This window comes from Rhinolophus sinicus, chromosome 5 (assembly GCF_057876585.1).
Source record: "Rhinolophus sinicus isolate RSI-liver-muscle chromosome 5, RSI-T2T, whole genome shotgun sequence".
In the NCBI taxonomy this organism is placed as follows: Eukaryota; Metazoa; Chordata; class Mammalia; order Chiroptera; family Rhinolophidae; genus Rhinolophus; species Rhinolophus sinicus.
In genome coordinates, this window is record NC_142505.1 from 81,085,816 (window position 1) to 81,109,757 (window position 23,942).

The following is a 23,942-nucleotide window of genomic DNA, read 5'->3' on the forward strand; positions in this document are numbered from 1 at the left end:
TGATACATACAGTAGAAACAGAAATTATAATTATTTTTATTTGACTTGCCCCATTCTGATTACACACTTACTGTTTCCTTCGATCCTTGGTGGAGATGTGTTTTCAGTACATATACGGTGTGTGCATAGAGATATTTGGGGTGCTCAATTTTCAAAGTTAGTAAACACAGAGGAAAGAATCTCTTCATTTAATGTTAAATAATTCCATTAACATTTTGGAATCAAAAATTGAGTTTTAGTTTTTTAAAAAAGGTAGCATTGATTTTATAAAACAATGTATTAAGACTTAAAAAGAAGTTGTAGTACTAATCCAGTTTCCATGCTTAGTGGAGAGACATTTAATTGTTTATGTCAGATATAAAGCTGAATTAAAGATGGAATGTGTCTTTATTTATTTTCCTTTTGGTGAAGTATTGTCAGAAACGGTTATAAAGATGGCCTTTTAGTTTTAAGGTTCAAAGTATGCTAACCCTGTTCAGATAAACCAGAAAGTACATTTTCCTCTCTTCTCATTCTTGTTTAGCCAATTAGGCTAATGACATATATTCCAAGGCTATGTACCGATTTAACCCAGAGGTGCTTTCTGTTCAGTTTTGTATTGTTCCTTAAAGATGTAAGTTTTGTAATTACCAAGGAAAAACAGATATTATCTTGAAAACTGAGATTCTGTTGCTGAAATGCTGTAACTAGTATAAACCATTACCTCCACAATCACACGCTCCCTGAGTTGCAGGTGATATAACTGCATGGATTCCGTGAGGGGTCCTTATGTAAGTGCAGCCAAACTGGCATGAGCTTCCATTAGATTTAAAAGTACAAAAGAAAAAAAGCAATCTAGCTTCCGGGTAGAAATAAAATCAAATTTTTACAATTTAATTATTAGCTCCGCAAAGCCGTCATGGACCACGTTTCAGATTCATTCCTGGAAACCAACGTTCCACTTTTAGTGTTGATTGAAGCTGCAAAGAATGGAAATGAGAAAGAAGTTAAAGAGTATGCCCAAGTTTTCCGTGAACACGCCAACAAATTGATTGAGGTAAGTGTATTAGCAGTTTCATTAACTATAGGTAACTTGATGGAGTGTGGTGATTTTTAGTCACATTATTTAATCAGCTACAAATTTTAGGGGCTCACCTAATACACAATATGTATAAGGTGAAAGTCTTTCATTATTACTTAACATCTATCTACAACTACCATTTTGGTCAGTTTACATTAATTACGTACGTGAATAAATATCCAGTCCCTAGCCTGGAAACATAACAACTCCACTTAAGGTTAATGCTAATAAAGATAGATGATGACACGCTGAACTCACGACGCTGTAGAAGGGAGTAGTGGCTAGAAGCTCAGCCCAGGAGCCACACGACCTGGGCTTGCATCCTAGCGAATTACTTCACCCCTCTGAATTCCCATTTCTTGTCTGTAAAACGAGGATGCTGTTGATATCTATCTCGGGATTATTTTGAGGTGTATGCCAAGTTCTTTTGATAACTGAAGTTGTTATTGTTTAATTTATTATTTATTTCAAAACTGTAACACATAATAAGCATATATTCAAGTTATTAGATTTTGTAACCTTAATATAAAGCATCTGATATTTGGAAAAGATATTCCAGAGACCATTTGGTAAGTTGGTCATTATGTAGGAACAGAAAATGGGCCTTTTATGTAAAATGGATGTCTCGTACATTTGGATTTATAGTGACATTAGGTCAGGTTAATACCATAAAAATATTCCAAGGAAAACATCAGTAATCACATTAAATGCATTACTAATTTTACATCTAGTTTTCTTTGAACATTATGAATTAATTATGTACAGAATACATAGGTCAGTGTGCTATTCAAGTTAATGATTCTGGCATTTGGAATTTAAATCGAAAGACTTTCATTTTCTGTCTCTTAAGCATAAACTTGTTCACAATAGTTACATGACAGCATGAGGTGTAACCTCCAAATGTACAAAGATTGCCTTCAGGAAGCCAACCTCTCTAAGTAGCTTACGTATTAGAAAATATGCCTGTGAGGCAGAGGCAGGGACACTAGCAGCCCAGGCCTTGGCTAACAGGTACCAGTAATGGCATGGAAAGGGCTCAGAGTGGCAGCTGAACCTCAGGGGGCAGCCCTGTCTGCACTGCAGCTGGAAGGCCCTTTGGGCCTATCACGTCGTCCTTAGCCTCCAGCCGACAGAGCTGACACTTGCTGAGAACCTACTGTGTACCTCGTAATATGCACAGTGTACTTTCTGTAACATTTCTCAGATTAGGAAACTGGCTTAGAGAGAGGTCACGTAACTTGGCCTGAGGTGACCTGGCTTGCATCCCTCTACACTGAGGGCTGTGCTTACTGTCTTACTGGCCAGCCTATGCCCAGTGGGGAGCGTTAGGTGGACCTGGTAGCTTTGGAGACCTTGCTCCAGGAGCTTTGTCCATGCTTCATCTTTTTATTTCATTCTGAACATTACTAACCAAGGGTCCCTTAGAGTTTAGAGTACGGTGTTCCCTATCACAACTCAGTTCTGACCCCTTTCTCACCTTTCTCCCCTGTCTGTGCCCTTCACCCCTTCATCTCCCACACAAGATACATGTTTAAAATGGCTTTTCATTGCTTGAGTCATAACCAAAGGCTTTGTAGTACCATTCTGCAAACAGTTAATTACATTTATGGTGATAGAGATACTAGAATATATTATTGCATATGTGTATGAAAAGGAAATGAGTTTTTAAAGTGTTGTGGAAGCCTCAAATTCCTGACTCAAGGCAGAACTTTATTCTTCAGTGACAAGGCTTCTTCTCCCCACACTACTTATGTATTATAATGAAACACCGAACAAGTGAGAGACTTGTTTTAAGCAAAGGTAAAACACTTCATTGTGATTGCTTTGTTAATCTTTCTTTCTTTCCATTAATTCTCTCTTAAATAGAGTAAATGTCTGTAGGCCAATTTTGGGTGATCTGCCATTTTTCCTGTGAGTTTAGGGGAAGTAAGAGTGCTGTGTGAAAGTTGGGTACAGCTGGTGGTGATAGACCTCCTTCAGGAAAGGAAGTACTCAGATTCTCTAGCCAGTGAGAATTCTGCCAGATATATTTGTTCTAAAATACTGCAATTTTCTGTGGTTAATAACCTAAGGGGGCCCCAGGACTACTGCACTTCTTACCCAACTGGCTGTAAATGCAGGGGTTCCCAGGCCACCTGCACTTCTGACTAACTGGTTACAAATTTGGGGCTTCCCATGGCCCACTTCAGGTTCAATAATTTGCTAGAGCAACTCATAGAACTCAGGAGAATACTATACTACTTATGATTATTTTATTGTAAAAGGTAAAAATTAGGACCAGCCAAATGAAGAGACACATAGGGTGAAGTGTAGAAAGGTCTTGTTTAAAACAAAATTCAACTAAGTAAATGTGAAGACTTAATTGGCTTTATTATGCCATTCATGAGTTGGGCATCATCTCAACTAGCAACTAGAAGGGCTCTCCAGGGGTTGTACACATGGAAGGTTTTTATAGGACGAAAGCATGGTGCAGGGGAGCTATTAACAAAAGAAGAGAAAGGATTGTTTGGGGATAGAAGAGAACTGGCAGGTTGCCATTTCTTTCTGTGTGTGTGTATGTGGGGAAGGTAGGGAGATGGGTGGGTATGGAGAGGGCCCACTTGGCAGATTATCTCATTGATACTGGACAGAAAATTCCAGATTGGTTGGTTAAGATTATGTTTCTGGGAGAGGTTGAAACTACAACTAAATCTAGGTTTGGTATCGTGGGCTTTTAGCATGAGTGACAGCATTTTGGGCCTGTGGTTTTCTCTTTAACAGTCTCAAAGATGGAGTTTCCTGCCCGCTCCCCATGGAATCAGAGTATGTCACCCTCCCAGCACATTGATGATTCACCAATCAGGAAGCTCCACTAAGTTTCAGGGTCTAGAGTTTTTATTGGAGTTTCATTATGTGGGTGTGATTGATAGAATCATGATTTAATTGAACTCAATCTCCAGTCTCCCTTCCTTCCCTGAAGCTTGGTCTCTCTTTAGGATCCCAGTCCTCTAATCACTTAGTTGGCTTGGTGGCCTGTCCCCATCCTCTGTTATTCATAATATATGGAGGACCTTACTAGCATCAATTATCAGAGCCAATGATGAATAACAAAGACCCTCCTCCTGTCACTACTGAAATCTCAAGAATTTAGAAGTTCTAGGAATCAAGGTCAAAGACCAGAGATTCTTTATTATTTAATACCTCCCCATCTCAAAAGTATGTGGAATGCTGGCTTTCAGGTAGCTTGCTCTGCAGCCATAAACACTCCTGGGAAGAGGTAAGACAGGGCATGTTTGTTTTTTGCAGCTTTGTGCAGATCCAATTTTGACCATTTACCCAGTGACTTAGCACTTCTCTTACCTGCTGGTCGTTGAATTGTTTGAGTTTTCCTTTTCCCTGCGGGTTCTCCCCTTTGGAAGCCAGGTTTTCTGTCCTTTCCAGGGAATTGAGTCCATCTCTTCACATGACAGTGAGTAGTTCTTTCTCTCCTAGAATCGTAGATTTCACTCTGGTGTGTGAACCCCTTCTGTGTAACATCCTTGTATTGTCGCTTATCTCTCCTTGGACTCCTCCTGTAGTGGGAAGCTCCCTCCTTCTCCAGGCAGCTCTGTTGGAATCTGTGGCTGAGGAAAGGGGAGCCACAGTCTCCTTTTCTGGAACTATCCCAGTCCATCTTCTTACTGCTACACACATGTGAATTGAGAAGAGCTATAAGAGTAAAATACACATCTCATTTTGAAGACGAGATACGGAGAAAGAATGTAAAATTCTCATTAACCTTTTTATGTTAATTGTTGAACTATGTAGTATCTTGGGATTAAATAAAATATTTTTGCTAATTGCACCTTTTAAAAATGTGGCTACCCAAAATTTTAAAAATTCTTATGTGGCTCTCATTGTATTTCTTTTGGAAAATGCTGGCCTAGATGATTTCCTCAGGCCTTTCAGAGGTTCTCCTCATCCTGTCTTATCTCTGAACTCCAGCGACTCAAACACCAGCCCTTACTGAGCACCTGCTCCGGGGCAGGCGGATGGAGATAGAGCAGGCGAGGCCTCCATCCTACTGGAAGGAGGCTCTGACTAGCGTATCCCAGGATATGGTGTAGCCTTTGGGGCAATGGTCTCATTCTGTGAGTCCCACTGAGCTCACAGGGTTTTCCTCCTGAGGTCCTGCTGCTCGGTTCTGTCTGTTCCTTTCTTGTCTGTGCAGGTGCAGTTGGTAGTTTGGCGCTCTCTGTGGTTTTGACATTCACTCAGTATAAAGTTCTTAGATTCAGTCTGTTGTTCTGTCCTGTCAGGATTGTTGCTGGCATTGCTCTTAATAGACTGCCCCCTGCAAACTTGTGTCATTCATTCATTCATTTATTTCCTCCTCCTTTTTTTAAAAATAAGTGTACTTTTTCTTCTTTATCCAATCTGATGTTTTTAAAATCTTAGACAAGACATAGGATTGAACCTTTCAGCTTGCTACTAGAAATCATTCTCTTGATTGAACAATTTTTTGTATGTAGTTTGCCATTCAGCCAGTTAAGAATCCCTTTATTTTTATCTTGCTCTCTGTGTTATGTAGATAAAACTTGTCTACACTATTCCTCTTGTGTCTTTTTCAATATCTTCTATGATTACCCCTTTAAAATAAGGGTAACTGTATAAAACATAGTTTCCACATGCTATTTCTGTGTGGTATTCTAGCAGCTTCTTTGTAGACTTCAGCTGCCTATCTGCTTCCCAGAGCAGGTTCTATTAATGTGCTGTTCAGTAATTTCTTCTTCTTTTTTTTTTTTCAATTTTCCCCGAGAACACCTGATGCTGCTGTGTACATCAGATAGCTGCACCTTCAAGTTAGATGACCTCCTCTCACGTCTGATTCCTAAAGTGTATAGTCTGATTTATTGGGTGTTAAAAAAAAAAGTGCTCTTCAGCGCTGCCTTGAAGCAGCCTTCTTCCCAGAACCATCTGGGCAGGCCGCGTGCTTGCTTCAGTTGGAGGCAGACGCACACACACTCACCAGCCAGTTTGCCCAGGGTTGCTGTGTGGCAACACTGCTAGGCTCACTTACCCAGTTCCTTTATTAGAGGTGTTACAAGAGCCTCTGAAAGCATCCCTGAGCAACACGGTGCCCGGGGAGAAAAGATAAAAGTGGCAATTTGGATTAGGTGCAGTTTGGGGACACTACCATTTAAAAATAGAGCTCTTAGAAAAAACTAAAAGAAATACAAATTCAATTTAGAAAATTTGGAAAATAACATCACAAAGAAAAAGAAGTAACATTCTGGAGTGGATTCACACTTTTTTTATCTGTATGTGGGTTGGTTTTTTAACAATACACAAAATTGATATCACACTGATTTGTTTTGAGACAAATGATATCATAATGTGTTATGATGTAATATATTTCCCCCTGCTTATAATACTGTGCTCACTTCATTGTGTTATGTAGTACTCATTTACGGCATTTAAGCTGATTGCTTACTAGTCCGTGTATTGAACCAGTCCCCTACCATTAGGTATGTAGGTTATTTAGGTTGTTTTAGTCTTCTACATATAGTGGTCTGATAAACATCCTTGTACCTTTTTATTTGCCATTGTCCACCTAGTTGCTCAAGCCAAAAACCTGGGAGTCATTTTTGATTCTTCTTTTCCCCTACTTATTCTTCATGTTCCATATTTAATTCTCAAGTCCCCATATCTTTCTACTTCATTTCCGTAGTCGCCTCCCTAGTCCAAGCTATTATCTCTCACTGGGCTTCTGCAGCAGCCTCCTAACGGATTCTTTGGCTTGCACTCAGGTGCTTCTCCAGTCTTTTTTTTTCTCAAAGCAGCCAACACGATTTCTTTAAATCATATCATGCCATTTCTTTGCTTCAGGACCCATTAATATTACCCTCCCTTCCTCTCCCCATCAATGGCTTCTAGGCACACTTGGGATAAAAGTCCTAAAATCCAGATTCTTAACCACGGTCCATACAGTATCCTGCCTGCCTTTCCAACTGCCTCTTGTCCTGCGTCTCCATTACCTTCTACCCCTCCTTGCGTGACTACTTCTTTCTCTTTGGCCATCTCCATACATGTCACCACCTCATGTCTTCTGCACCCTAGGCCCTCTTCCTGGAATGCTCTGCCCTAATGTTACCTCTACAGAGAAGCTTTCCTGGATCCCTCATCCCCTCCATCCCACCCTGTACCATTTTTTCATCCTGTCATTGCTATTATATCCCTCATAACACTTTTCATTATCTGTCATTATTGTTTTTATTTTTCATTTTCTTATTTTCTCTTCCCTACCCTATACGCCAGTAGAATGTAAGTTATTTGAGAACATGCACCTAGAATGGTGCCTGGAACATATGTGCCCAATAACTATTAGATGAATGAATCTACTGGTTCCAAAGGTAATAAACGTTAGTCACATAGGTGCTCGGCATTCTGGTTCCTGGGCCACTGTCTCTAAAGGTTCGGATTCAGTGGTCTGAGGCCTTGGGTGAAGCTCTACGTCATGACTGAACATCATTGTTAGTGAGCTTTGTCTTTGTCTGAAGTATTTATAATGTGTATACAAAAGAGCACCATTCTGTTTAATGTGTACATGAGGGGATGAATTGTAAAATCTTTAGAGATGTAGAGATAGGAACATTTTGAAGACTTTAAAATTAGGTGACATCGATTTGAGCAGTAATTTCTTTTGTTTGAACAAAGCTTTCAAAAACCTATAGCAAACTTTCTGGGCGGCTGGTTGGCTCAGTTAGTTAGAGCGTGGTGCTCATAACACCAAGATCGCCGGTTCGGTTCCCACATGGGCCAGTGAGCTGTGGCCTCCACAACTAGATTGAAAACAACGACTAGACTTGGAGCTGATGGGTCCTGGAAAAACACACTGTTCCCCAATAAAAAATAAAAAAAATAAATAAAAACTATAGCAAACTTTCTGTAGTTGAGGGAGAAAAAATTGCAATAGATTTGTATAACATATTTATAGAGTTCTTAAAATGTTCCAGTCACTGTTCTGGGCACTAAGTATATATCAGTGAATGAAACAAAATATCCCTACCCACATGAAGATTACTTTCTGAGAGAAAGAGAGAGAGAGAGAGAGAATCAAAATTTATGTAGTATGTATATTTTGTATAATGTGGTATAAGTGGTGCTGGGATTATATGTGAAAAGTTATCCATTTTATCAGCATTTGAAATGGAAGCTGAGCAAAAGCTGTTATTTAAGTAGCATTTTAACACGTGACTAAAATAAAATTGAAGCAGATGTGTTGCCTCTTGCTAACTTGGTTTTTGGAAGTCTTATTTATTGCTTTAATAGAAATGCTTTCCCCACTCAGACCAGATAGAATAGTATTAAAAGGTTATGCTTTAATTTGGGGTGTCATGTAAAGTTGCTTTAAATGTATTAATAGCTTCTGAGTAGTATTAGGGATAACACCCACTTAGAAATGGAAACCTTTTATGGTGTCTTCTTTGTGTATTACATTATGGAAACACAAGATTAGTCTCAAGAATAAAAACTACATACTGACTCTAAAGGTTCTATGAGCAGAGCGAATTTTTTCCAGTTCCTCTGTGTGCACACTTAGTGTTTGGAAGGCTGTGTAGTTCTGGCTGCCTATTGGATCCTTATTATAAATGACTTTTGTGATTTTACTTGAAAAAGCAAATAACAGTGTTTGCTGTGAGGTTGCTCTTATTTTCTGAGCTGGCTAGGATCTCTAACTGCCTCACGCCATAGTTGTCAGTGGAATCCAGTACCCACTCCCATCCACCCCCACATTGAAGGTATTGAAGCCCATTTTCTTATGTTTATGTGAGGGGTGCATAGAGGTTGTGTATCCCCAAGGCCAGTGTAGGGGAGCAGGAGCTGAGGGTCAGTGTTGGTGAGCTGGATGACACTTCTCTTAACCATTTTCTTCTGCTGTGGAGTACAGCGCTGAGGGTTTTGTTTTCATCTGTTTATAAAAGGGCATGGCTGTGCTTCAGGAAACGGGTAATAATACCCTTTATAATTGACTCTTTCTCCAGTATCAAGTTAATGATTTCTTTCTGTTGCTCTTCAATTTAAAGTGTATTGAGGTGAAAATTTATTTTTTTGTCAGAAATATTAACCTTTTCGTCAATAATGCAACACCCATGTGTCCTTTTTAATTGCTTCATTCTTTGCCCACCTCCTTTGGCTGTGAGCAGCTTAATAGCTAAAGAACAATCAGTTTTCCCTTTTAATATTGCTCTGTTCTGAGTCCATTTTCAGTTTCTTTTTTTTAAAGACTTTATTGGGGAAGGGGAACAGGACTTTATTGGGGAACAGTGTGTACTTCCAGGACTTCTTTTTTCCAAGTCAAGTTGTTGTCCTTTCAATCTTAGTTGTGGAAGGTGCAGCTCAGCTCCAGGTCCAGTTGCTATTGCTAGTTGCAGGGGGCACAGCCCACCATCCCTTGTGGGAGTCGAACCGGCAACCTTGTGGTTGAGAGGACGCACTCCAACCAACTGAGCCATCCGGGAGCTCAGCGGCAGCTCAGCTCAAGGTGCCATGTTCAATCTTAGTTGCAGGGGGCAGAGCCCACCATCCCTTGCGGGACTCGAGGAGTTGAACTGGCAACCTTGTGGTTGAGAGCCCACTGGCCCATGTGGGAATCAAACCGGCAGCCTTCGGAGTTAGGAACATGGAGCTCTAACCGCCTGAGCCACCGGGCCGGCCCCATTTTCATTTTCTTGAGTTGAGAGTAAAATAGGGAAAATACCTTTCATGAAATCTTGCCTATAAAAAACTATATATCGTTTAGTATCTCTTTCCCCTCAGCCCCAGACATTGTGTTAAAATGGGCCTCATATTATAAGGAACTTACTACAGTAAGATAGTACTATCTTATTCATTGCCATGTGAATTGAGAACCCAAAAGTAAATGTAACTGGTAGGCATTTTGAGTTGGGTTATCATTACTTGCTTTTGCCCCCACCTTCCCCCTCCCCACCCCTGGTATTTCCCATTAGCCAGGACTTCATACAGTATGGCTTCATTGGCTTGAAATGTGTGTTTTAACTGCAAATTGAATGATCTGCATTTTAACTTTTATTCTGTGTTGTGCTGATAATGCACAGTAAAGTGGCCTTGAAGAAGGCTCTGTAAGGAGCATTTGAATTAAACACTGACCTTACACGATTCTATGATCTACCTGTGACATCTGGGCATTTTCTCAGTACCTTTGTATAATACTGTAGGCTGAAATTCTTGCAAATAGCAAATTAAATGAGGCTTCAACTTTTTAGGACTATAGGACGTTTGCATGAATGCATTCAGGTGTTCTTGGGGGGAATGTTGACCTTGAATTCCAGAAGAATTTTCTGAGTATATTGAGCTTGGTCTTCTCACATTTTCAAAGATTTGTAAATTCGGACTAGTGGGGCTGTGTGAGACAAAAATGTCGTGCATGTACTATTTTAACACCTGACCCCCACTAACAAGCATTTTGGGATGGTCAAGAGAAGGCAGTGTTGTTCTCAAGGGGCATCAAGATTCTTTTCTCCTGGAGCATTGATAGGAATCGATTAAGGAAGCATTCTGCCCAAATCTTGGCCCTGCTGCAGAGAAGAGTGCCACTTTCCTCCTTCCTCACCAGTAGAGCTGATGAACTAATGTTTAGACAGGTGCCCTTTCTAGCTTTACTGATAGATTATTCAGGTAGGTAGAAATAGGGAAGTTTAAAAGTGATACATTTGATACAATATAAATGGAAATGATAACAGTATCATCTGGGTAGTGATCTACAAATGAAAGCCTTTTAAAATATATCAAATAGCCAAGTTGTTTAAAATAATTTATGCTATTTTAGTAAATTCACTGTTTGTAATCCTCTTGCTAGAGATGCTTATATTTATATCCTGCATCTTCCTAAAATTAGATTTGATGTGGCTTATTTTGAACAGAAACATATAAAACCAGGTAGATGTAGAAAATAAGAATCTAGGAAAAGACTTATAGACAATTAGGAACTATAATTGCCATGCTTCAGTTTGGATTTGGCACTGTACTTCCTGGTAGCAAGGAGTGTAGTTCTTATCTTTAGAATGAAGGAAAGATGCCAATTTTTTTCATGGAAAATAAGCCCATCCTAAAAATAAAAGGTAAAAAGAATCCTAACGGGGCTTTTGTATGAATGAATAATTACATAGATATGGTCCTCAACATTTTAATATGTAGTGACAGATTCCACGTGGTTTCTTTTGTGTCCCCCCGCATGCCCCTTTATAAGTTCCCTCTAAAATGGCAAGATCATAGCATTCAATTGCCACTGAGTTGAGACCCAGACAGCTCTGACCTGGGTGTGGCTTCCCCAGCATGTGGCCTTAGCCTCCGCAGTGACAACTGCAGTGATGGCTTTGGGAGGACAGGGCTGTGAGGCATGTGCTTTCTTCTGATCATCCCAGTATAGCTTTCTCCTTCTTAAAAATAATGTTCAATCTTTCTTTATGTTTTAAATGTATCTTGTAAAGAGCATATGTTATTATTCAGTTTAGCAGGAATTTTTTCCCTATGAATTAGAGGGCTTAGTACACACACATTCATTGTTGTTAACGACATGTGGATTCATTTTCATCATTGCATTTTGTACTCTACCCCTCCTTCTTTCCTTCCTCTTTTGAATGGAGTCTTCCTACCTCCTTCTATCACTTCCCCTTCTTGTTTGGAAATCGTACATCCTCTGACTTATTAGTAACTTGGGATATTTTTTGCATGTATATTGAACTCAGAGGTTCAGATTAGTCAGTTCTTTTCCTCCCTTTGAGACAGTGAAAGAATCTTAGAATGCTTTAACTTCAGTCATTAGCAACCTAAATATTATCCAGTATTTTGGTTCTCTTAATTTTTAGCCCCAGGAGTTAGACACTATTGATACTGCTTTATGCATTTTTTCAACTTTGCATGAATTTGATCTGATACCATATTTTCATTGCTTCCCATTTCTTCTTGCATATTAAACCTTCCTTCTGGTATTACTCCCCTTCTTCCTGAAGCATAGTGGAGGGAGGGAAGATCTGTCTGGAGTAATGCTCTTGAGGTGTTTTAGTTTTGCCTTAATGTCTTTTTTGTGCTCTAATTCTTTCAAAAAAAATTTTTTTTTCTTTGTATATGTATAGTCCTAGGATGGATGATTTTTTTCCCCTCCTTCTGGTGATTTAAAAATATTATTTCTCTATCTCTGGCTTTCATTGTTGATGTTGAGAAATCAGCATTCTTACTGTGCTTTCTTTATAGATAATTTGTATTTACTTTGGTTGTTTTCAAAATCTTGTTTTTGTTGTTCTAAAGCAGGGTTGTCCAAACTTTTTTCATCATTTTTCACCAAGGGCCATATGTGGTAAAATACACAAACAGCCAGGCCACTCACTCGAGGTAAAATAGTATTACCTCACCTAGTTTATTTAAGTAAACTAAATATATTTTTGGAATTTGCTGCGGGCCAATTAAAAATGGATTGCGGGCCGCAGTTGGCCCGTGGGCCACAGTTTGGACACCCCTGTTCTAAAGCTTCACTACAGTGTGTCAGGTTATGGATTTCTTTTTGTTTATGTTGCTTAGAGTTTGTATCCCCAAATCTAAAATTTACATTTCATTCGCCCTGAAAAATTTCTAGATTATCTCTTTCAGTATTGCCTCTCCTCCGTTCTCTCTGTCTTTCCTTCTGAAACTCCTCACGGTTTAACAGTAGGCCTTCTGAATCTATCTTGAATGTCTCTTAATTTCTTTTATGGTTTCCATATCATGAATATTTCTTGGTTTTTCTGAATAATTTCTTCAGTTTGATTTCACAGGTTAGCAATTCTTTTTACAGCAGTGCTTAATCAAGATTATTTTAAATTTCTAGGAGTGGTAAAAGTTACCACTTTTCTCTTGAAGTTCTATTTTGATCCTTTTCAAATCTGCCTATTTATTTTTTATTGTGTTTCCTTATCCGTTGTATACTTTCTTTCATTTCTATTAACATAAGAAGCATTTTTTAATATTCCATTTGTGATCATTTGAGTATCTGCAGTCTTTATGGATCTGATAATTCAGTTCTTTTGCTTACTCTTACCCAAGGTGGTTTATTTCCTTGTGTACTTCCTGCACTTTTTATTGTGAGTTCACATTCTGGCATTTTGCATATGGGAAGTCTTTGAGGCCTGGGATTAGATTATCTTCCATCAGAGAAAATTTCCATTTATATTTGCTTCTGCCAGTTGCTTAGGGATACAATGACCTCCTAAACCTAAACGTTTTGTGGGCCATGTAAATAACATAATTTCTACACTTAAACTCCTGTGGAGGACCAGCTTTTGGTTACAATTTGGGGAACAGAGGCATTTTCTTTTCGCCCTTGAGTAAATGCTTAGAGCCTACCTACAGTGGCAAGTATCCTACTATTTTCCTCATCCTGGAAACTTCTTAATTCACTCTGTCCTTACGGGTGTTGCCTTTTGGCTATCCCTGCTCTGAGCAGAGCCTCTGATTTGAGGTGAAGGTCATGGTGTTTCCCATTAAAAACCCAAGTTCTGATCACACAGTGTGGTACACACCCCATTCCCCGACCCCCACCCCAAGTGAACATTATTTTCAGTGCTTGCTTACCTCTCTGAATTTCGGCTTCCTCATTTCTAGCCTCTGATAATTTCCCTTAATTACCTGCTTAGCCCTGCTTTTTTTTTTTTTATATAAAAAGCATTATTGAGGTACAGTTTACATAACATAAAATTTACCTGTTTTTAAGTATACAATTCAGTGATTTTTTTATTTTTTTTTTACTAAATTTACAGAACTATGCAAATACAGTGTGGTACTTTTCTATCACCCATGCATACTTCCTTTTTTGGTGAGATAGCTTGTTCCTCCTAATAAGGTAGTACCCTTTCCTGGACATTGGAAAGATGGAGGCCTGACCTCTGTTTCATCATCTTTTCCCCTGTGGGCTTGGGAGGAATTGTTAGAAATTTCTTGAACGGTTTTGAAATGTATGTGACATGCAGTTGGGACTTTTCACTTGATAAATGACAAGTTTGGAAAACTTGAGTTACTGTTATTTTGGACTTTGTGAGAATTCAGACTCAATCATTTTAAGGAAGAAAACTCAGGTGGTAGCTCGACCCAAGGCCACATGGCAAGTGATGTTGGTTTTGAGCTTCAGCCTGATGGCCTGACACTTAGACCATGGTGTCACCACTTAGGCTTACAAGCTCCCCTTGTCACAGTTCTCCTCGCTCGTTTCACTCCCATAAAACAGGTATAGTTTGTTAAGAGAACAGGTCATTCATTTACTGTGTTACCCCGAAAATAAGACCTACCTGCACCATCAACTGTAATGCATCTTTTGGAGCAAAAATTAATATAAACCCAGTCTTATTTTAATATAAGACTGGGTATAATATAATATAATATTATATAAAATATAATATATAATATAATATAAGACTGGGTATAATATAATATAATATTATATAAAATATAATATAAGACTGGGTATAATATAATATAATATTATATAAAATATAACATATAATATAATATATACCGGGTCTTATATTAATTTTTGCTCCAAAAGACGCATTCAAGCGGGTGGTCTGGCTAGGTCTTGTTTTCTGGGAAACACGGTATTATCAGGAACAAAAAGAAATCTTGTCTTCCTGCAGAGGTTTCAGAGTAAGGGGCAATGGAGAGCCTCATTAAATATATAAAACCAGGAGCAGTTACCAAAGGCAGTGGGAACAATTTGTGTGTGACTTAAACAAATTTGAACTTTATTTAAAGTCATCAGCACATGTGTGATAGAGGAAAAATAGTCATAATGGGATATTTTTCTACTATAGAACTTTGTTTCGTAAATTTTATTTAAGTGAAGAAAATCTGGAATGGAGTAAAGGTGGGGCTTTTCTAAATGTCTGAAAAGTTGTCTTACCTGTTATGTTCTGGTGTCATATTTGTTGATCTGACGCAGCCTGGCTGTGACAGTCTCCTCCATAGCACAGATTGTTACTGGGCTACTCCTGAAACTAGCAAAATCCCAGGGCTGTGTCATATCAGGGAGTTGCAAGTTTTCTGACATGTTCTGCTCTTTGACAGGGTCCAAACTTACGTGGGATAGGCAGAAGCAGTGCAAAAGAGGCCTTCGTGATTTCAAAGCTAGTGGTCATAATGGCAGTCCTAGCCCATCTCTTGCGTTAGCAGGAATCAAAGATATTTAAATTGTTAAAAATACAAGTAACTATGTTTTCATAATCTATACTATCATGTTATAATAATCTATTCCCAGAACAAGCAGAGATACTGTCCATTGCTCTACGAAGTGTCAACTCTTCCAGGTTTTCTGGAAGTTAGGTTCTCCGAGTGTTTGTAACTCAAACTTCAGAATCTTCTTCAGTCTCAGTGTTAACTGCCATCTCTGATTGCTAGAGCCCCCCGAGGAGGCCTGTAGGAAGCCCCGCCCCTCTCCCACAGCTTTCACTGTAGTCAAGCCTGGCATTATTATATGAGGTTAGCCACTCTGAGAGCCGTGGTCGACATGCTGCATTTGCACATTTGTCACTGTTAGACGTGAGTAGCCTCGTTCCTGGAGGGTGAATTGAAGCTCATTCATCTGGAGAAGACTGTCAGTGACAGGTGCCTGCTACCCCCTCCCAGGGCAGGCAGGGCGGTTTCCTGAAACAGGCACTGTGCTCACTTAGGACATTACCGCTTCCACAGCCCATCGGAGATGCTTTTAAGTACTGTTTTAAAATAAAGAACCAGTCTTCCATAACCTTTGTTTTGTTAGGGTTTGTATCAGGAAACAGGAAAGATGATTTAGAGAAGTCAGCCATTTCAGCCTCGTCACACACAGCTTTCATCTGTCTAATCTGTAGTAGATAATACTTTATACATTCTTTTGCTTCTTGAAGTATTTTTTTTTTTCTGGGTTTTACAGATTCATACAGTTGGGAGAATACAAATTGAAATAAAACTGTGCTGGTAGAGACTAGAGAATGGAAGGCAGAAACACAGTGCCAGAGCTCCCTGAACCTAACGTTTGGCTGGCCTCCTGAATGGTGGCAGCAGGATGAGGTACAGGGTGTTAGCGCTCGCATCGCCAGGGAGCTCTGTCAGCCCCAAGCTGCTCGTTCAAGGATCACCCTCACATTTTGTATTTGTTTTTCAAAATTCCTTCTTAAGGCAGTGAAGCCAGGGGGAGTTGTAAGGCACATGAACACGTCTAATTTAAGCTTTCTCCTTCATTATAGCATCATAAAATGTACACTTGAGGGATAATGTTTTTAAAGTTTTATGTTCTACAAAATTTAGCTTAGGTGATATTTTGCAGCAATTTTTAAACAAATAGAAATCTACAATCAGCTCTATAGATTGTCATCATGAAGAGAAAAGTGCCTCTTGGCTCAGGTCCAATTGGTAGCAGAAAGTAGAATTGTAATCTTCAGGGAGTGTAAATGTTACTTCTTTATGTGACTTTGAAGTCCCCTAAACATTAAAGATCTGACTTAATTTTCAATTTCCTTACATTTTATTTTTAAATTGCACGTTTGTTCTTTGGTTTCTCCTTGTGATTAGGCATTGCAGGATTCTGATAGTCAGCAGTCTTGCAGAAAGCCGATAACCCCTAACAGTAACTCAGCAAACAACAGCCGTAAGAGTACATAATTAATTTTTCCTGTTCCTTTACGTGCTTAATTTGGGTGGAGGAGTGAAAATCAAAGGTTGTTGCCACTGCCCTTGTTTACTCTGGTGTTTGAAGTCCCAGAAAGTACCTCCAATATCCCAGTGCCTGCGCTGCTACCATTCATAACTCAGTTTGCAACTGGGGGAAGATGTGTCTCGGCACCGTGTAGTCAGTTGGTCGGTGGCATTGCTAATGGAATTGGCAAGCCTGTTCATTTAGAATCATGGGTAAGTGATCACAGCGAGTGGTCACTACCGAGCAGTGTTCTCAGCGTAGCCAGAGCTTCGGCAGAGGAAGTAGAACGCAACTTAGAAAGATTGTTTCTGGCTTGGTGAGCAGTGTCATTGAAGCAGTTGGATGGGGAGGTAAAGGTTTTAATTCAAATGAAGCAGCATCGTTCAGGAAAGAGTCTAGCTGTCAGTGTTTTTGAGAAGCCAGTTGAAGGACAGTTTTGCTTTTAACAATGGGACATCATCCCCGTTTCTTTTCCATTTCTGACGAGGATGGCCTTGCGTCCATCTTGATGTTGTCTTAATGCTACTTTTTTTTTCTATTTGAAAAAAAGCTTTGTGTACAAATAAAACCCATCTTAGCTTAAAGTAAGCATCCATTCACCTGTCAAATGAGAAGAGCAACTTAGAATTTCAATTTCCTTCCTTCAAGAACGGCTGCAAAGTACATTTTTATTTGAAGATACCAGCAATTCTTTCCTGATGCCCTTGGTGCTATAGCTTTTCTCATGTTACTGCCCTCCCCGGAAGAACCTCTTTCTGAAGTGACTGTTCAGGCAGGTGAGAGCCCATGGAAAGCCTGTGAGTTATAGGCCCTGGGATCTTTCAAGGTTCTGCCACCAACTTACAGTGTGACCTGTGTTACGAGTCTGTCTAATGTCCTTACCATAGAGCTAAAAAAATTTGTCCTTACAAGCAAGTAATCAATCTCTGAAAAGTAAAATGCCGTTGGTAATCTTGTCATTAGTTCTGTGAAGGTCCGGGATGGGGTAGGTATATGTTTGTTTTCCTTTATAATCACAGAGAAAAATCTCCAAAGATCTTTTTATGGTGTTGCTTCTTCTAGGTCGCCAACTTGGCCTGTTCCATCTCAAACAATGAAGAAGGTGTAAAGCTTGTGCGAATGTCTGCAAGTCAGCTCGAAGCCCTCTGTCCTCAGGTAAAGTACAAACAGCAATGTTTAAGTTACCACCGAATTGGGTTTTGGCTAAGGTGGCGATGAGGTTTATTTGTTAGTTTTGTTTTTAGAATTTTGTCACTTGAAGACAAAACACTAATCCAGAGTCTGTGAAACTTGGAGAAATTTATATTTAACTTCAAGTCACATTTCCTCAGGGCATCACATGTTACTTGCTATCCCCTTGCCCTTCATTAAAACTGCATAGTGTCCTCCACTGCTGGTAAGTGGAGGGTGGGCAGTGCCCATGCTGTTCAGTCTACACCCTCCTTGAGACGGGGTAGTGCTGCAATCACCACGGTCAGCCGCCTGCACTCCACTCCGCCGTGCCCAGTATTTGGGTCTTATTTATCCTGGCACATTGGAAGACTGGTGACGAGGCTAGGTAAGCGTCCGGGGCATTACAAAGACTCTGAAGCACGTAGAAGAAGAATGGTGGCTTTGTTAATGCCCAGAGTGCTGCCTGCCTCCTGCGAGGGGAACTGATCGTCTCAGTGGGGTTGGTAGCCCTTGCCCCCGACAGCAATTCCTTAGCAGTGTAAATGCTGTTCCAGTGGAAGAATTGCCTCTCGTTTCCCAGGTGGAGAATGCTCATGGGCCTACTCTGAGGGTTTAGAGTTACCTTTCTCTAAATGACCTGCCAGATGGCAGTGGCCACTGATAAAAGGGAATCAAGCAAGGGAACTGGAGTCATAGAGTAGAGGTCACAGGACTGAAGTTTCTGCATTATGTCTCCGATCAACTTTAAAATGTATGGTGACTGATGCTTTGGCTCTTTCATATAAATTATTTCTGACACGCAAGGTAGGTGACCAAAGTAAAGCCTGATTACTAATAGGAGCTCCTAACGGTGCACAAATTAGTTAGGGCATTTGTTCTCATTCTCAACCATGTGGATTAGTTTGCCAATGAGAGTTGCTTCATCTAAATATTAGTGTGATGAGCCAATTGTGAATACACATTATGTGAAGGACATTTCCCAGCTTTAATCTAGTCATGAAATCTGCCAGTGATTGCTAGCTGTACAGAAAATAAGCACAATGGATTGAATCACCTCCAGAAAGTTAATGGATGACCAAGTTGTATGAAATAAACTGGGAGCAGATTTCTAAAGATTTGGCATTCTTTCCTCAAGTTTCCCATTTTACCCTGTCAGCACTTTGTTTTTAATGTCGTTGGTTCTCCATTTGGTTTTGAAATGGTTGAAAAGCGACAATGCTTTCACATACTGACAGAAACAGATGGTAACATACGCTGATCACACCTACCAAGGGTATTTATATAAATGATCTTAAAGCCTAGGGGTAGGCGGGATCTAGTAGCTCCTAATGAAAATAGCAGTGTGCAGAAATCACGAGTGTCGGGGCCATGTTGCCCAGGTTTGAGTTTGCCATCAGAAAGCATCTTTTCTCCTTCTCCTTTGTAGTTTCATTTCTCTTAGAGCAGACCTCATGGGGTGTGAGCTTAGACAGACCACGCTTGGTATTTGGTATGTGTCCTGAATAAAAAGGGGTTTCTCCAGGTGTGATTATTCTCACCTAGGTGCACTCCTATCATTCCTCACAAACGGCTGGGCAGGTTCAGGCATGGCAAATACAGTAGCCATTTGCAGGCATCGTAATGACATTACGTGCAGTACCATGTGCCATTCCATCATTGCTTGGTCCTTTCATTATTTTTAAAGAGAAGTCAGCAGGTCAGATTTTTGTCAAGTCGCAATTTTAAATGATTGGTAACAGATTTGAAGTTTTGAAATTCTTTGAGGAGGGTAAACCAAACTCTTGTGGGAGCTGCATCAGGCCTACTCTAGCCCATGTGCTTCCTGGTCAAAGGGCCTCTCCTTCAGGGTAGCTGGGCTGACCCTTTGAGGAAGCGGGATTTGAGTGGAGCGCTCTCCTTACTCTTCGTCCTGATGTGGACAGTGATCTCAGGTGGGTCGGGAAGGTGAGGGGGTGTCCTAGCCCTGAGGTGTTCACTGGCTTCTTTGGTAAACACTCCAGGCAAATTAATTACCTGGGCCAGCTCGTTCCTGTCCCAGGAGTTTAAGGTGGTGTTAATGTGCTGTAGCTTGTGGACAGTTATGTTACAGCCTGTGTTTCTTTACTGTGAGGCTGCTGTCAACATCTGTCCGAGGGGGGAGTACGTGTTAGGCTTTTCCAGGCTGGTTTTTGTGCCTCACACCCCAGCTGCTGCGTTTGGGCAGCCGTGGCCTCGGTGCCGGGGGAAGGGGCGGCTCCTTGTGCAGCTTCCCTGGGGGCTGCTTTCAGTGGCTCCACTTCCAGTTTCGAGTTGGCTCATAGACCTTATAGCTCCTTTCTGGAGGGGAGAGGACAGATGGAGCCTCCAGAGTTTTCTTCTTCCTCATTTTCCAGTTTGCCCAATACCCGTTAACTTTTAGAAATGGGAAATTTTATTCTAAAGTACTAACTTTTTAATAGTCAAGCAACTTTAACTCCAAATATTTTTTATTAAAGTTGAGTTGAGGAGGAAGTCACCCGAAAGTGGTTTTATTTTGTTGTATGTGGGGGGGAAGCCCCCACATTTTTTGGTGATTTGCTGTTGTCATGGGTACAAGAGGAAGTAGTAGGTCAATTCTTTTCCTGCACTGCTCTCCCCTTTGTGGCTGCGCTCCCTCTCACTCAGTTCGTCAGAAAATGGACCACCTTCATCTGAGCAGAAAGGAAAAAACTGATTTGGGACAGACCGTTTGTGTCCACATGTGTCCCCAACGTCGTCTTGCTGGTGGATGTGCCGAGGTCATCTCAGCCCCTGGTGGCTGCTTCACGTACTTCAGTTTTTCGATTTATTTGGTGCTAGCCGGGGGTGAAAACAGCAAAAACCAAACAAAACCCTGCCCACGCCATGTTTCTGACAACTGAGTCTTTAAAATTTGAGAAAGGCGTTTTGGAGATGATCTCACTTAATATTTTATTTTTCTTGGTTCATTGTGCACGTACGAGCATTGTGCACTTAACATTAATACAAATCTGGCACTTTAATAATTCATATAGCCTGGTTTAAAACATGGCCTTTCTTGGAAATCTACAAAGGGTGAATTGAGTTTTTGAAGCCACTGCTTATCTACATTTTTTTGTACTTTTCACTAAATTGAGAAATAACTTATGAAATTGTACATTCTTCTACCTCCTTAGATTTATCTTCCATATTGTTTTTTTTCTTCCATTGTGCTTGTGGGAACACTGATCATTTTTGTGGCTAACAGGCTTGACAAGCATCAAATAAGTAGGAACCCGACAGGCTTGGCCTGCAGGTGGTGAGAAAATATACAGCTCTTACAGGGGCACCCAAGGCAGAGCGGCCAGGGTAGCCTGTGGCCTCAGTTCTCACTCATTTATTATTTCACAATCATAAGACCATCTGCCTTCGAATCACCTGACTTCTTCACTTCTGATATTCTCTCATCTTTTCTCACAAAGCAGTTTCACAGAAGGGCTCCAAGGAGATGCTTCTGACTAAGTTTCACCATTTTCTCTTTCCTCCACCCTCATCCCCATCCCAGAGGTCTGCAAGTCCCAGGCCTCCAGAGCTACTGCAGTCTCCTTGTCAGGCTGGCGTATTGATAGCAGTCTTGTTTTCTTTTCTTGGTTTGGTTTCCATATCATAAAAGATGGAAAGTATTTCTTTCTCTTCCGTTTTCTTGAAAAGTCTGTGTAATTGGTATTGGTCCTTTTTTATATGTTTGGGAGAATTTATCAAGGAGGCCATCTGGCCTGGAGTTTTCTTCATGGGAAGGTTTTTAATAGTGAATTCTTGAATAGATATCAGGATATTCAGATTAGCTGTTTATTCTTGAGTGAGCTTTGGGAATTTGTATTTCATCAATTGCTACCCTGTTTTCTTCCTTCTGCTTGCTTTGAGTTTAATTTGCCCTGTTTCTAGCTTCTATAGTTAGAAGCCTTTAGATCCTTGATTTGAGATCTTCTTTTCTAATGAACAGTTAAATGTTTAATGCTGTAAATTTCACTCAAAGCAGTGCTTTAGCTACATCCCACAAATGTGTGTGTTAAATAGTGCAGTTGAGATGGTCAAGAAAGACCTCACTGAGAAAGTGCTGTAGAAGCAGAGACCTGGAGGAGATAACCGAGCAAGCCGTGGGGTATCTTAGGGGAGAGGACTCCAGGCAGAAGGAACCGCAAGTGCAGAGGCTTTGAGGAAGGGGGTCAAATTGTAACAGGAGTTTGGGTAGTGTAGGGCCTTTTCGGTACGGCTTTTAGTGACATGGAAAGCCATTGAAGGGTTTTGAGTAGAGGATTGACATGATCTGAGATTTTAACAAGGTCTCTCTGACTTCTATGAGGAAGGATGGAAGCACAGGGACCCCTTAGGAAGTGCGGTAAGCAGAATAATGCCCCCCCCCCCAAGAGGGGGGCATTTTCTAATACCTGAACCCTATGAATGTTACCTTACATGACAAAGGGGACTTTGTAGAGGTAAGCTAAAGCCCTGTAGTTGGTTAGATTATCCTAGATTTCCAGGTGGGACCCCGCCTTAATCATAAGCCTCCTTAGGGAGGCAGGGCTGTCAGAGTCCAGAGTCAGAGTCAGAGATGAGATCATGGAAACAGGAGTTGGAGTGATGTGGCCACAAGCCAAGGAATGTGCGCAGCTTCTAGAAGTTGTAAAGGACAAGGACTGGATTCTTCCCTAGAGCCCCAGAATGGACAGTTCTGATGACACTTTGATTTTAGATCTTTACAAACCATTTTTGGCCTGCAGAACTGTAAGGTAATACATTTGTGTTCTAAGCACAACTACGTTTGTGGTAATATGTTCTAGCAGCGATAGGAAACTAGAACAGAGGCTCTGGTACTAATCCAGGCAAGAGGACAGTGGTGAGCGCTGATTAGAGTCTGGATATATCTTGAAGGTAGAGTTTACTGAAGGATTTTGTGTGAGGTGGAAGGGAAAGAGAATAGTCAGGGAAATTCCAAGATTTTGCGTCTACGAAGATGGAAGGGTGGAGTTATCATTTACTTTGATAGGGAAAAGTGGTTTGGCAGAAGAGCTAAAGGCCTCATTCAGCGTGGCTGGGAACAGGAAATCGTAAGTTTTATTTTGGATGTGCTTATTTTGAAATATCTGAGACATCTGTGTAGAGCTATCAGGTATGTAGTAGGGTATGAGTTCGGGGCTAGAATGAGTAGGAAAGAGATGTGGGATTAGTGGGCAAAATCATGAAACTAGATGAAATTGTTCATAGGTGGGAGGAGTATAGAAAGAGAGAAAGAAGCGAAACCTGAGGAGCTCCAACATTAGTGGAAAAAGATAAGACAGCAAAGGCCACCGGAGAAGAGATAGCCAGAATGGTAGAAATAAAACAGAGAAAGTGATAAAATCTAACATCCAGGGAGTGGCCGGATAGCTCAGTTGATAAAAGCGTGGTGCTAATAACACCAAGGTTGCTGGTTCGATCCCCATATGGGCCATTGTGAGCTGCGCTGTCCTTTAAAAAAAAAATCTAACATCCAGGCCTGATAAAACACTTTGCATACTAGGAATAGAAGAGAATTTCCTCAGCCTGGTGAAACATGGTACTTAAAGGTGAAAGGCTGAGTACTCTCCCCCTACAGTCAGAAACAAAACAAGAATGTCCATCATCATTGTGCTGGAGGTTTTAGCAACAGCAACATTTTAAAACTTGACATTCACTATGGTAGAAGTGCCTAGTGTGCGTCTTTGCAAATTCAATGAGCAAAAATATTAACTCACATTAATTTGCATTTCTTTGTGAGTACATTTTCCCCCTAGTTGTTGCCTAGTTGTTTGTGGTTCACGTTAGGTAAGCTGTCCATGTCTTTCCCTCATTTTCTGCTGGTATTTTGGTGTTTTCCTTACTGATCACTAAATACACACACACACACATTTATATACACACTTCATCTATCATGTACATACTTAAATAGAGGAAGTAATGTAATCAAATTTATAGATTGACTCCTCCCATTGTTATTTGGAAGTAGAGAAGAGTTTTCTAGACATAAAAACTATTTCTATTTATGTTCAGTAAATACATAAA

The 23,942-nt window shown here is 40.4% G+C and overlaps 1 protein-coding gene across 3 annotated transcripts in view; it reads left to right on the top strand.

The window, feature by feature from the left end:
- CTNNA1 (catenin alpha 1) overlaps nucleotides 1-23,942 on the top strand; it is a 281,607-nt gene that overhangs the window by 237,951 nt on the left and 19,714 nt on the right. For all 3 annotated transcript variants that reach the window (XM_074313590.2, XM_074313589.2, XM_074313591.2), the window contains 2 exons: nucleotides 884-1,036; nucleotides 17,796-17,888. In XM_074313590.2, the coding sequence (XP_074169691.1) occupies nucleotides 884-1,036; nucleotides 17,796-17,888 (246 nt within the window). The remainder of the gene's footprint in view (nucleotides 1-883; nucleotides 1,037-17,795; nucleotides 17,889-23,942) is intronic.